Raw genomic sequence first — 15,884 nt, forward strand, 5'->3', positions numbered from 1 at the left:
ATTGTAATAACTTCATAAAGAAATCCATGTTACTAATGAATAGGATGCAAGCGTGAAAAATCTCATAATTCTACTAAACAAAGACCAAATTAAATGAACCTTGTTCTTCTGTAGTACTATATGTACTGTATTTTGATTGAAATGTTGTGCTCTATAACATGATGAATGTACATGTGTAATACAAATCTAATGGCATTAAATATACCCAAAAAGATCAATCATGTCAAAATAATATATCAGTGCCACTGACTCTGTAAATAAAACCCTGGCAATCACTGAAGATCATTTATACACATTGGCATGACTCCAGCCTGCTCCTAAATCACAGGCACTGTTTTTTTTTACACCTTTTCTTGCCCATCCGTCAGTGGCAACAGAAAGAGATCTGTGGAGGGGCTAATTTTGCTCAGTGACAGCATCTCTGCAGCACCGGCGGGGCTCTGTGGGATGTTGCCCCAGCTGTCCAGGCCTGACCTCAGCATGTCATGGACCAATGGGGAATAATTATAGGTCAGGACTTCATCCCAACGACTCAGTGGCATTCCTCAGCAGTTTCAATATGATGCAGTGCTGCCGAGGAACTGTTTAAGACTCCGGTCGATGAATGCTTTCCACATCCGGATAGTCACTAAAACGACTTGGAGAGCCAAATAGTTGCTCTGTGTGTCTGAACGCAGAGGTGAACTCACAGCTTTCTCTGTGTCACTGGTAAAGTCATGTAAACACAGATTCACCCCAGAGATGTATTCTGGCTTGTGCCAGCTGAGAAGGCAGAGCAGGTGACCAGGGCCATGTTGTATTCTAGACATCTGAGGAACATAGACAAAAAGCCTGCTCTGCTTTTGAGTACAGCATTCCTTCTTTTGAAAACAGCTATACATTTTGTTTCCCATCCATCTCTGATTTGTGGTGCCATCTCTGTTCAGTGTTCACTTTCTGAATCCATTTGATCCTTTATCGACTATCGTGTCGCTGTAGGCCTACATTACATCACGCAGTGCTGATGAGCGATGAATGTCCTGCTTTTTTAAGTTCAGCACTTCTGCACAGAAATTACAATAAGTCACTTATACATCACTGACATTGGTAAAAGCCCTGACAAAAATCTGTTTGGATCAAAACATTGTAAAACCAATCAAATATGTGTAGCACATAAGGGATGTGCAGACCATCTTTTTTTATATGATGGATTTTTTTTTAATGTCCAAGCACCCCATGCAAAGTGTCTGATTTCATAGGCAATTGGAACCCCAGGTAGAGACAGTTCAAAGAGCTGGCAACCTCTCTATATGTCTATCAACAACCCAGAAGCCTCTCCGGACCAAAATAACTAAGCAACCCTTCAGGTTCCCCTGTTGACTGTTCAAATAGCTGTGGGCTCTAAGCAAATAAATCAGGGAATTGACATGCATGGATTGTGACAGTGAGGTTCCTCAGTCATATTCTTCAGCATCAAGGTTAATATGAAAGTGAATGTTGTATCAAATTGAAATGGTGAAGACATTGAGCCTGTATCCCGTTAGGAATGTGGAATGTTTGTCTGAGGAGGCACTAGAGGGTGTAGCAGGCAGTAGAACTCACTGGGAGCTGAGATTTACAGACATGACGGTCGTGGTTTAAAAGCTTTTACAGAGAGGTGAGGCCAAGCTACACAGAGCCCTATTCATCCCCTGTCTTCACTAATGAAAAAGTCCACACATGAGACGAGCAGTGGCTGTGGTTTGATTCCATCCCAACTTATTTAATATCAAAAGACAAAAACAAGGGGATACGGAAAAACTACTTTCCCATGTTTTTCTTTCCTTCGCTATGAACACAGGTCTCACAAGTGCAATACTTTAACTTTCAGCACCCCCGCTCACTGGGTATGAACGACCAAATTTAAAATGTTATATTTTTATGACTTAAAATGTAATAACAAGACCACATGGACACACCTTGTTTTTTGGTTTCATGGGTAGTCATAAATAATCCACTACAAGACTGATGCTTTCAGAATGCATTAGTGAACAGAGGTCCCAGTTCACTCCTAATATTTTAAATGTCCAGTGACCATATTTATAACTGGGTGTTCCCCTCTCTCTGTCTATTGTACCAGGGTGACAAGTCCCCCATATATGAAGGAAATTTTCAATAAATACATCTGTATTTTGGAAGTACTTCTACATTTATAAATCCTAAATTGCCATAAATCCAAAGCCCAAAAGGTCATGCCTTTTTCCAACACTGTATCTGTTCCTGCTGAGCTCAGTAACTCATCACTGACAATTATCCTTGGATCCTGATTCGGCCAAGTTCAAAGGAGGACTTGTGTGGGAGTTTACAGCTTCAACTGCTAAAATCTTTTATTTCAATATGCAAAGAATGTATGTATAACTTCTACAAAAGGACAATATAAAAAACGTACACCCCCTTAAACTTTTTTTTTTTTTCTTCTTTTTTTCTAATAAGGGATTCAATTAGATTTTTTCATACAGATCTACATAACCTAATTCTGAGATAGGGTTTTGTTTTTTCTGGGGGAGGATTAAACACATTTTTATGCAAAATACACCAGAGTTGCTTTCAAAGAGGTGTTGAATGTTCCTGACTGATCAAGTCTCAGTCAGACTTAAATCTGTTTTTTTTTAAGAAAAAATAAAAGAATCAAACACACTGCGTCTGTGCAATTTTGACAAAAACGATGGATATATGATGTCCTAAGAGTTGTGCAAAGTTGGTAAAATATTTATAAAAATTATTCACAGCTGTAATGGCTACCAAAGGTGCTTTGGTGCACCAAGTATTAACTCAGGGGGGTGGAGGGGGGTGGAGACTTATCCAATTATGATATTTCAGGGGAGGTGTTTCTTAATTTGTAACATTTTCCCAAAAACTTTTTTTTTTTTTTTTACGTTTCTATAGGCGTATTGCTGAAAGGGTCTATTTCCATGAAACTGGAAACGTTGTGTGTCTTGGAGTCCTTATAAAGTATTAAATGAATCCTAAGCATGAATGCTTTCTGAGTTGAATTAAGAGGTCTGCAGTCTCAAGCATGTTAGAGGTTGGAGGCAAGCCCCCGCCTAGCTGGGCCTGCTCTGTAATGAGATCTGTCAGAGGAAGCAGATCCACCTGTAGGTCGCAGCACGCTGAGCGCTGACTGGGCAGGCTCCAGTGTTATGGCAACAGTACATTAGAGCTTATCACATTTAGCCAAAGTGGGCCTCTGCATTTAGCAGGAAGGTGACCTCACTGGGGATAGCATCAGTGGGCCAGTGTCCCCGCTATGAGGTGTGATGCTGGCATTTGGTGGCAAGGGTTAGGGCCATGGGCTAAAGCAGGGGGAGGCATGTTTTTCCAGCTGACCAGACCTCCCATTTCCACATGAAAGAGCCTGCTGAGAACACAATGAATTTAACAGTACTCAGTGTATCAACAACAATTGGCTTCTATTCTTGGAGCTCAAGCATACTCAACCAGTCCCTTATCACGGTGCAAAAATGCACCTCTCTTTTATAAACACATCCTCCTAATTTCCTGCCCTCTGAACACAACAGAGGTTGAATACAACTTCTGGGGCTCAGCAGTCAATTATCAGACAATTAACCCATTATAATTGCAGGGGAGTTAATACATTTCATCTCAATCTCTAATACTTTTCAGTCAAATAGTGATTGATTATAGGCCTCCATATTAAGAACATGGGCAGTGCCGAGAAGTTGTTGAAATTATCTTTCTTCACTAGACTAAATGGTCTAATAAAGAATCTGAAATAAAATATATCAATGCTTCCTAACATAAAACCAACTAATATGAAGAGAGAAGACAGGAGAGGGAGACAAAGCACACAATGATAGTTAATAACAGTTGACGAGCTCTCCCAACATTGATTCCAAAACACACAGCAATCAGTAATTAAATAGAATAGAGAGTATAAGCCCAGACTTCATCCTGCAAATGTTCTTAAGTAAAAACTAAAAACTGACTGCAGATAGGAGGTGAAAGACAGTTGGGGGAAGAAAGGGATCTTTTTACTGTGTCCTTGGAGAGAACAATGTGTCTAGTGGAGGGTGAAAAACTAATTCTGACACCACATACCAAATCACCCAATTAAAAAAGGTTAATTCCACAGCAAATCACTTCTTCCAACTCAAATTCTAGAAGAGCATCGAAACATGCTTGGTGGTCATCTTCGGTATGCATAATCATATTGTGACCTATTTTCTGGGTTATTGTGGGTGCTAATTGTGAGGTAATTGAATATATGGAGTGAAAAAAAAAAAAAAACTGGCCCATTTTGGTAGAGGGCTATAAACAAATCAAACATCTAACCACAACATTCTTAAGACTCAAAATCAAAAGCAGCCCTCATATGTCTTACTATGGAGAATTAATGAACCAGTTTGACAAAAAACGTTTTCACATGCACAAAACAGCAAGGCTATAATGTCCTTCCACTATAATAATAATAGTGCCCACAATAGAGTATGTACACAATATGCATCAACTTTGCAGCTGTGGAAAGCAAAACCAATAGACTCCAAGTCCTATAGGGTCATCAGCTGCCACTGTTTTAGTCACTGTGTGACAAGTGAAATCCAACAAAACTATCAGTAGGCTATTCTGTCAGAACCACTTAATATATGCCTTGTTTCATTTGTAATGTGACAGACAGCCTATTCATCAACTCATCCATATGGGGTGACACACACACACACACACACACACACACACACACACACACACACACACACACACACACACACACACACACACACACACACACACTTTTATTTTGAGGGGGACACATGAAGCGTAAAAGTTGGACAGACTGTGAGCAACACGCTCCTACCTGGGAGTGCTTGAAAAAAGCAGAGATGCGAGTGATATGCAGGCTGAGACATCTCGAGGCGCATCTTGCTCGGTAAATGCTAGCAGTGAAGAACGAGTCATCCTGCCTGGTCCTCGCAGCGAAGGTTCCATGGGTCGACAACACTGTAATCCATAGACACAGGGTCACACATACAGTTAAGCTCCTGGGCAACATTGTCCGACGACGGGTGCTGCTTTTTATCCGTTCACTGATCGGGCTACACTGCGTGTTGACTCCGCTGTAGAAACTAAAGAAACTTCAATTATACACTGGGAGGAGTCAGAACCGCGTGCGCTTTGTGATTGGCGGATACCGTGGTGATTGGCAAATACTGCGAGTGCCTTGCAGCAGGTAGAGGTTATGGACTCACTATCAAGCATTTTCAAATATGAATTCTATTTGAGTAGATGGGTTGAATGATTTTGTGCTGAAAATAAATTAGGACAATTGTTATGAATAACATTTATATTCAATGTCACCTCAAATGTATTGGAAATATATTGATTCTTTGAACTGTCTCTACCTGCATGTACCAGTGGGTAACCTGTCAGGTGTGAAATGGGAAATGTGTTTTTTTTGCGTATCCCAACTCCCCCTGAAACACTCTCAGAGAGTGGCCTCACAGTCAGGTACTCTATAAGAGTGATTGACAGTGACCTGGAGCAATTAGGGTTAAGTGCCTTGTTCAAGGGCAGATCAACAGATTTTTCATCTTGTCAGCTCAGGGATTCAAGCTAGCAACCTTTTGGTGACTGGCCCAACACTCTAACCACTAGGCAACCACCTACCACCTCATGACATTGTAATACTGCATGATAAACAGGGTAGCCTAGTTTATCAGGTCCACTTGGAAAACCTCTATCCTAGTGTGTGCAATGAGACGTTCAACAGATCTTAATTATAGACAATCTCTCCGAAACATAAATGGCTCATACATAAGCAACACCATTTACAGGAAGCTCCACATTTCATGTGTGCAGCGGATTGCAGGAAGTATTCGACCTACTGCCACCTACTGATGACACAATACATCAGAAATGCAGAATAGACAGGTCGTCTAAACCAAGCCCCCCACATATGGCCCCTGGAAAGCCTGCCAACATATCAGGGAATCCCTTTCCACCAGTCTGTGCCTCACCGTTAAACAGTAGCTTGGAAAAACAATTCTACCTGGAAAAAATGTAAACCGCCCTAAAACAAATTCCTCAACATGGTCTCCCAAAATTTGGCATTGTTTCATAGCCCAGGGAATGGAGCAAATATGACATGTAGGAAAAGGTTGAAATCTTTGAAGAAGAAGAAAAACAACATCCATCTTTAATAAGAAAGTTCCCTAGGGGGTCTACTAGACATTCTTTCTCTGCTGTTCTCAGCTTATGGAGTACTTTCCTGTACACCATTACAGAAGTACTGTAATGAGCTTTTATAAGTGTTGCTCTTAAACAGTCTGCAGAATGGGATCCAAACGGAGACTAACACAATCATTAGATTTTGGCTCAGGTAGCCATGCAGCTCGCCCTAGGCCAGCGATGCTCTGTGCCAAGCACTTCAGCCCTTACCTCTCTCTCTCTCTCTCTCTCTAATGAAATGGGTCTGTTAATACAGCCATACAAATACATCCTGGAAAGCATGAGGCTGCCAGTGCCAAGGATGGGGATCACCCCCAAAATAATCGTTTCTGTTTCCAATAACAATGCAGTTTTTATCATTTACATATTGTATAGCCTCCTGTAGGTTATTAACCCTCTAGACATGTCTGCTAGGGTATGATTTGTGATTATAGAAGAGATAAGGCTTTCTGATGCTGCTGCATGGTGTGTAAACACATCCCTGTGGCTGCAGAACCCCTATCTGAATGGGTGTCCATTTCCCTGGTGGTCCCAGAGTACAATGTAACTTGTGGTGAGAGATCCCTTGCCACTCTTAAAATATTTAAACACGGATGTCTGTGTACCTTAAAAATGGTGTAATGGCTTCATTTTCTGGCTTATTACAGCCATGTGTGGTAGGGGTTTTATGGTGTGTGGTGAAGGAAACACAGTGCCTGTGTGCGGTCCTAATGTCTCCTACAGCCTGTAGGACACGCATGCATCCCTCCTCTGACCGACTCCAGTGTTTCATTGACTGGGAAAAATCTACCAATACTGAACTCAGGTCATAAAGCCAGAGTAGGAGCGGAGGTGTTTGTCTGGGCAGAGGTGGAACCTGATTTTTCAGCTACCCACGTCACTGTGTTAATTCGCTCCATTAATTACTGTGGGGGTCTCTACTGGCAACTGATGTTTACACACATAAATAAACCAGTGTGTACTTGGCTCAGAAGTCTGAATTCTCTATAATGAGCCACCTATAGGGTAACTACCTAGAAAGTATAAAGACACTGTTTTGTATTGTTGGATATAGAATTTGTATGATTGCCCTGTTGGCATTCTTCTCTAAAAGGAGATGGGTGAGAGCATAATGCTATCCTTGCAATCATTGGTTAGAATCTTTGTGTGTTAATATATTCCAGGACAATGTCAACTGAAGCGCATTAACCAGAACTTCCTTTCTAAAATCCCCTAATCCCTGCATCACCTCTGAATGGCCTGACCCTAACCACCACACCCCATGACCTCAACCTTTGACCTCAAGCTGTAGACCCATACACAAAATGGTGCCTTAACATAAACAAAATATCAATGGTAAACCAAACACTGAGAATTGATGTGAAGTACCCTAATTTTCTAGTATCTTGGAGATGATTAAGTATGACATGCCAGGTTGTTATGGGTACACTTCCTTGCCTGCAAAATATGTGGAAATAGTGGTGTTTCAGCCAGTTGAGGGCTTCTATATAGGAAACCCTCTGTCAAACTGTCAATCTCACTGAGCATGACTTCCAAGCTGCCGTAGTCTGGTATATTCCACTGGTTGCATGGTCTGCTTTTCCCCCCAGGTTACACAAATATGGGCTTTGACACATGATATGGAAAAAAAAGGTTTTGAATTGATAACAAACCAGCATCCGTTTTCACCCAGTATTGATGTTGTTGAGCGAAGAAGTGCTCAGCACCCATCTTTGATCCCAAAGGCTGCAGGTGTAGTCATTGTTACACACACCTGTGACTGCAGTGGTATGAAGATCAGAAGGGACAAGCATGTACAGGATCCTGACTGATGATCAAGAACAAGATAGCTTGAGTTATTTTAGTGAGGTATGGGCAGACTAAGTACATAAGCTGTAAAATACTCTAGTGTTCAAGCAGTAGCCTATACAATGCATGAAACAAAAACAGACAGATTGAAAGTTGCCTGCCTCTATGTGTGTACCAATGACATTACGATCAACTGTATCGTAATGACGATCAAATTAAATGAGGTCATTTCGTTTGTATAGGTTCTGATAGTGATTGTGATCATGTTGATCGTTGCTCTTGTTACTTATCCTATAAAGTTCACATTTGATTATTTTATAACTAGCGTCTTTGGAGGAACAGATTATGATTAACTGAAATACATCAAGGTATTAACAGTCTCATGGACATTCCTCACTTTGCCATCTGCCAGTGTTCTTCATTGAAGCCCATGTTCAGGTCATACAGACTCTGTCAGTCAGTAGCCTAGTCAACACCAACAGTGGTATTATAGATGAGTATCTCTGAACCATAATGGCCTCTGCTACAACCATCACAAACACAATATATAGAGGTCGATGTGGAATGTGTAAGTCACACATATCTTAGAAACCCAGTGCAATCCAAATTCAAAATATATGTCCTATTGTACACCAGCTTATAAAACTAACACTGTAAAAGTGTTTCAAAATGTGATCAGTGTTATTTCCTTATAGTTGCTGGGTGATAATACAATCTCCACAGGATCTTCTAATCAGTAGGTTTGCATGGGCGGGAGTTTTGGCTTTCCATGGTGACATCACCTTGCGGTAAATTGGATAATAGACTCCCCACTCAGACCAATTCCAGACATTCTTCGCAAAATACTTCCTTGAGAAATTTTTTTGTTGCTAGAAAGCTATTTTTGCCCATTTTAATGGAAATCTATTACACTAAGGTACTTAATTGTTACCCAGAAACGGTTTGATATTGATATAAAAACAGCTGTATTGGGCCTTTAACCTTAACCCCTCCAATAAATCCAACACTTTCTGTTGTGGAATGAATGCAGAACACCTTTACATGGCTGGCTCACCTTTCATTTTCACTTCTTCCCCTCCAACACTTTCTGTTGTGGGATGAATACAGAACACCTTTACATGGCTGGCTCACCTTTCATTTTCACTTCTTCCCCCCCAACACTTTCTGTTGTGGGATGAATACAGAACACCTTTACATGGCTGGCTCACCTTTCATTTTCACTTCTTCCCCCCCAACACTTTCTATTTGGTCTCAGAGCAGACAATACTATCTATAGCCATTGCATGATATTCTTCAGCCTACTGCACAGAAAACAGACCACGGGCAAAAGAAAGGGACCGTTCCCATACCTCCCATACAATCCCTCCCATACAAGTCTTTCATCGTTACAGATGATCGTTACAGATGTTACAGATGTTACAGATGATCCCTTATTCATCTAAAAGCACAATGATATTGAGATAACATATAAGCTGCTCAAAAGCCAAAAATAACAGCAAACATGATGATGTCTCATGGCATCATGAGTGCTGACATCTGGGATGACATCATTACAACAGATGCACGTATATCTTCCAAGTGGAGGCAAGTAGGGCTGAAATGGTGCCATTGAAAACACAAGCACTACAGTATCTTAAATTATATAACGATTAGATCTAGATTCTAGTGTAGTGACGAAATGTTTTTCATTCTTGACATGGCGGTTTTATTTCCTACAACCAGGGGGCATCATTTGAGAGAATGTATTTTGGCTTCTTTTGGAACATTTCAATATGCATTGATGACAGTTATCAACTCCTTGCCAATACTACAGACTTTAATCTTGGTGTAACAGATTTAAAAGCCATGACTTAAATTAGTGTCTTTTTTTACATTGGCCAGATATTCAACCATGAGAGCTGGGCTTCATTTCACGGGGTTCTAATAAAATAACTGAGTATGTCACAATTCCAGTCTTAGGAAATGATTACACTCTCCTCAGACTTACAATGGCCCCTCTCAATTTGGTACAGTAGTCTTTGTTTGTAACTCTAGAGTCTAAACTGGACTTAATAGGCAGTATCTATTCACAAGACTTTCCCATATTCCCTGTGACAATATTTATCCTCTATATGAGGTCGGAAAAACTGTTCAGTGTGAAAGAGTTCTAAACATAGACACCCTGGGAACATTGTTCTGACAATCACCAGCAGCTCCCTAAACAACACTGCATTGTGCAGCACTGTAGGCACTCAGATCAGCATGCTGCTATTCTCATGTCTACCATCTCTACAAGCTTCCCAAAGTGGACAGCTTCATTTAGTTATTTCCAATAACTGTAGAATTTAATTTTATAGTTTAATGTGCTCAATGTATTTTGATTGATGTGTGAGTGTCCCTCAGCGGCAGTCAGCCTAGTAGAAAGAGGAACTCAATGTTTATTATTTTGCTGGGTGGGCTAACCTTGACTTGTCCACTCTAGCGTCAGCGCATTTAGTGTCCACTAGATGGCAATGCTGCCACACACAACTTTTGGATGCTGAGACCTCTACTTTGTTTCGTACTTTTTATTTGGAAATAATTATTTCCAGGAGAAGATTCGGCATTAATAGTAAACAATGGATAATTACTTTTGTTTTTATTGTCTGAGGATCATAATGACCAAAATAAGAAATATAATGGAAAATAGAACAGGTCTTGGATTCTAAATGGGTTTTGTTTTCTCTCTCCTCTCTTACTGTCTCTCTCTCTCTCTCTCTCTCTCTCACACACACAAACACACACACACACACACACACACACACACACACACACACACACACACACACACACACACACACACACACACACACACACACACACACACACACACACACAAACATATACAACATTTGTATAATGATTTTATGACCTATTTTGCTAGATTATATAATGATTGGCATTGTATCACTCTCGTCTCACCTGGTAAAAGATCATCAGGAAGGGCTTGTCAACCTCATATGAATGACCTTTATCATGATGAGATAAATACTGCTTGTCTTTTCCTCCAGTCCACCTTACACAACACCTTTCCTCTGCCACATGCAAAATCCCTGGCCCATACTGCATACAGCCAGTGTCATTGATATGTGTCTTTGTAGGGACTAGGGCATGCAGCTCAGTAATTAAGTAGACCCAATGCATACAAACAATCCTGTAAGTAAAACCAGGTGATAGTGTGGGGTGACAGCTCACTTAGCTGCATTACAACTGTCATTGGCTGTCCGGACTGAGTGGATGGCCCCATTACACAGCAATATGCTGACATGACAAAACTCTGGGCTGAATCCACTGACTACACAGCAGTAACTAGCTATAGCATACACCCCCATCCCCCAGCAAACAATACATTGTCAGTATCAGATCTCCAGTGAGATTTACATTTACTAATTTCTCTCTGTAAAAATCATAAATTGTTTAAGATGTATCCAGGCTGTTAGGTGGAAATCATTAACCATATCCGAAGCATTTAGTTGCCCATAGGGGGCATTGTGGAAGGTAAAAACCAGACACTATTGGCTGAAATGTGTCATGTTAGTACTGTATGTGGCTTGCTTTCCTCTTTTATGAAATTGAATCCTGTATTATGATGTATAAATATCATCAAGGTCTAATTGCATACTAAAACAGGTTTTGTCCTTCACAATGTTGTTATTGGATAGCATTGCGGTGGTGGTACACATGGGTTTGAATTAAAGTTAGATCAAACCATGGTTTTGAGTGAGCTTTGTCACCTCCGTGGACAGTGAATAAGAACAGAACATTTTAGTTTCTATTTAGCTACTGAGTGTGAAGGGTGTATCTCCATGGAAACCTGGAATTGCTGACAATTCAACTAGCAGTACCATTAAAGTAATCTGCATTGCACATGCTGGGGCACACTTTATGCTATAGCAAACACATACCCTATGACTCCAGTGCTCTTTTCAGACATTCTATTTTGGCTATTGAAATCAGAGACAATGTCACCAAATATCATGTATGGCTGTGGAAAAGGACCTTTAATATTAATTTAGCCTATACTACAATCTAAAAGCTTTCGTATGTTTACTTTCCAACCAGACTATTTATACATGAAATGATCATTAGAAAGCAAATTACGGACTCCTCTTTAAATCTGCGTATTCCTCCAAAGCTCAGTTGTCCTGAGTCTGCACAACTCTGCCAGGACCTAGGATCAAGAGAGACACTTAAGTTTTTTAGTACTATATCACTTGACACAATGATGAAAATAATCATGGCCTCTAAACCTTCAAGCTGCATACTGGATCCTATTCCAACTAAGCTACTGAAAGAGCTACTTCCTGTGCTTGGCCCTCCTATGTTGAACATAATAAACGGCTCTCTATCCACCGGATGTGTACCAAACTCACTAAAAGTGGCAGCAATAAAGCCTCTCTTGAAAAAGCCAAACCTTGACCCAGATAATATAAAAAACTATTGGCCTTTATCGAATCTTCCATTCCTCTCGATAAAAAAAAAAAGCAGTTGCGCGGCAACTCACTGCCTTCCTGAAGACAAACAATGTATACCAAATGCTTCAGTCTGGTTTAAGACCCCATCATAGCACTGAGACTGCACTTGTGAAGGTGGTAAATGACCTTTTAATGGCGTCAGACCGAGGCTCTGCATCTGTCCTCGTGCTACTAGACCTTAGTGCTGCTTTTGATACCATTGATCACCACATTCTTTTGGAGAGATTGGAAACACAAATTGGTCTACACGGACAAGTTCTGGCCTGGTTTGGTCTGTTGGAAAGATATCAGTTTGTCTCTGTGAATGGTTTGTCCTCTGACAAATCAATTGTAAATTTCAGTGTTCCTCAAGGTTCCGTTTTAGGACCACTATTGTTTTCACTATATATTTTACCTCTTGGGGATGTCATTCGAAAACATAATGTTAACTTTCACTGCTATGCGGATGACACACAGCTGTACATTTCATTGAAACATGGTGAAGCCCCAAAATTGCCCTTGCTAGAAGCCTGTGTTTCAGACATAAGGAAGTGGATGGCTGCAAACTTTCTACTTTTAAACTTGGACAAAACAGAGATGCTTGTTCTAGATCCCAAGAAACAAAGAGGTCTTCTGTTGAATCTGACAATTAATCTTGATGGTTGTACAGTCGTCTCAAATAAAACTGTGAAGGACCTCGGTGTTACTCTGGACCCTGATCTCTCTTTTGACGAACATATCAAGACTGTTTCAAGGACAGCTTTTTTCCATCTACGTAACATTGCAAAAATCCGAAACTTTCTGTCCAAAAATGATGCAGAAAAATGTATCCATGCTTTGTTACTTCTAGGTTAGACTACTGCAATGCTCTACTTTCCGGCTACCCGGATAAAGCAAGGCTTTCTCCAATAGAGCTCCATTTTTATGGAATGGTCTGCCTACCCATGTGAGAGACGCAGACTCGGTCGCAACCTTTAAGTCTTTACTGAAGACTCATTTCTTCAGTAGGTCATATGATTGAGTGTAGTCTGGCCCAGGAGTGTGAAGGTGAACGGAAAGGCTCTGGAGCAACGAACCGCCCTTGCTGTCTCTGCCTGGCCGGTTCCCCTCTCTCCACTAGAATTCTCTGCCTCTAACCCTATTACAAGGGCTGAGTCACTGGCTTACTGGTGCTCTTCCATGCCGTCCCTAGGAGGGGTGCGTCACTTGAGTGGGTTGAGTCACTGACGTGATCTTCCTGTCTGGGTTGGTGACCCCCCTTGGGTTGTGCCGTGGCGGAGATCTTTGTGGGCTATACTCGGCCTTGTCTCAGGATGGTAAGTTGGTGGTTGAAGATATCCCTCTAGTGGTGTGGGGGCTGTGCTTTGGCAAAGTGGGTGGGGTTATATCCTGCCTGTTTGGCCCTGTCCGGGGGTATCATCGGATGGGGCCACAGTATCTCCTGACCCCTCCTGTCTCAGGCTCCAGTATTTATGCTGCAGTAGTTTATGTGTCGGGGGCTTGGGTCAGTTTGTTATATCTGGAGTACTTCTCCTGTCTTATCCGGTGTCCTGTGTGAATTTAAGTATGCTCTCTCTAATTCTCTCTTTTTCTCTTTCTTTCTCTCTCTCGGAGGACCTGAGCCCTAGGACCATGCCTCAGGACTACCCGGCATGATGACTCCTTGTTGTCCCCAGTCCACCTGGCCGTGCTGCTGCTCCAGTTTAATCTGTTCTGCCTGCGGCTATGGAACCCTGACCTGTTCACCGGACATGCTACCTGTCCCAGACCTGCTGTTTTCAACTCTATAGAGACAGCAGGAGCGGGAGTGATACTCTCAATGATCGGCTATGAAAAGCCAACTGACATTTACTCCTGAGGTGCTGACTTGTTGCACCCTCGACAACTACTGTGATTATTATTACTTGACCATGCTGGTCATTTATGAACATTTGAACATCTTGGCCATGTTCTGTTATAATCTTCACCTGGCACAGCCAGAAGAGGACTGACCACCCCTCATAGCCTGGTTCCTCTCCAGGTTTCTTCCTAGGTTTTGGCCTTTCTAGGGAGTTTTTCCTAGCCACTGTTTTTCTACACCTGCATTGCTTGCTGTTTGGGGTTTCAGGATGGGTTTCTGTAAAGCACTTTTAGATATCAGCTGATGTAAGAAGGGCTATATAAATACATTTGATTTGATTTGATTTGATATGAATGTCGATATTATTGCAAATATTGGGCTTTATTTAGCTTTTCTGACATTTTCTTGACCCAAGACATCTTGAGCAGTATTAGATTAGTATTATGCCCAGATTATGAGTAAACAGACTGCAGTTTGGATTCTGATTGTTGTTGTAATAGAGCCAAATAAAGATAGATTTTCTATAAGAGACAACTTCTCAATTATGAAGGGAATTGAGTTGCTTCTCATCCACAGCTATTACCTGTTTTCCACATTATTTTCTACATTCACAGTACATTAGAATACATGACCTCCTAGAGACATAAACTGTAATGCCATTCTGTAGCACTTACTGCTTTAGTGCCTGGTGAGGGAGAGGAAGGAGGAGGGAGGAGATGGGGGAGGAGAGGAGAGGAGGGGAAGCAGCAGGATCCACAGGTCATCAACCCTTGACCCCTGACCTCAGCCCTTCAATCTCTGATATGTCTGCTTTTCCCGCCTTTTCTCTCCCTCTCTCCTTCCCTTTGGTCTGTAAGGAATTTGACTAGAAAGAATGCACTGGAGTAACCCTTTGCATTCCTCAGTGTGTGAACATATGTACAGTACCAGTCAAAAGGGTTTTTCTTTATTTTTACTATTTTGTAGAATAATCTACAATGTAGAATAATAGTGAAGACATCAAACTATGAAATAACACATATGGAATCATGTAGTAACCAAAACATTTTGATTATATTTGATATTATTCAAAGTAGCCACACTTTGCCTTAATGACACACAGCTTTGTATTCTCTCAACCAGCTTCATGAGGAATGCTTTTCCAACAGTCATGAAGGAGTTCCCACATATGCTGAGCACTTGGTAGCTGCTTTTACTTCACTCTGTGGTCCATCTAATCCCAAACCATCTCAATTGGGTTGAGGTTGGGGGATTGTGGTGGCCAGGTCATCTGATGCAGCACTCCATCCCTCTCCTTCTTGGTCAAGTAGCCCTTACACAGCCTGGAGGTGTGTTGGGTAATTGTCCTGTTGAAAAACAAATGATAGTCCCACTAAGCCCAAACCAGATGGGATGGTGTATCGCTGCAGAATGCTGTGGTAGCCATGCTGGTTATGTGTGCCTTGAATTCTAAATAAATAACAAGACAGTGTCACCAGCCCAATCACACCTCCTCCTCAATGTTTCAAGGTGGGAACCACACATGCGGAGATCATCTGTTCACCTACTCTGCGTCTCACAAAGACATGGCGGTTGGAACCAAA

General features: G+C 41.4%; 1 protein-coding gene across 1 annotated transcript in view; it reads right to left on the bottom strand.

The window, feature by feature from the left end:
- The window catches only part of anos1 (anosmin 1), a 52,594-nt gene extending 47,476 nt beyond the window's left edge, over positions 1–5,118 (bottom strand). The window contains exon 1 of the mRNA XM_020462073.2: positions 4,832–5,118. Within this exon, the coding sequence (XP_020317662.1) occupies positions 4,832–5,026 (195 nt within the window). The 5' untranslated portion in view covers positions 5,027–5,118. The remainder of the gene's footprint in view (positions 1–4,831) is intronic.
- Positions 5,119–15,884: the final 10,766 nt, after the last annotated feature.

The sequence above is a fragment of the Oncorhynchus kisutch genome, linkage group LG26 (assembly GCF_002021735.2).
Source record: "Oncorhynchus kisutch isolate 150728-3 linkage group LG26, Okis_V2, whole genome shotgun sequence".
NCBI lineage: Eukaryota > Metazoa > Chordata > Actinopteri > Salmoniformes > Salmonidae > Oncorhynchus > Oncorhynchus kisutch.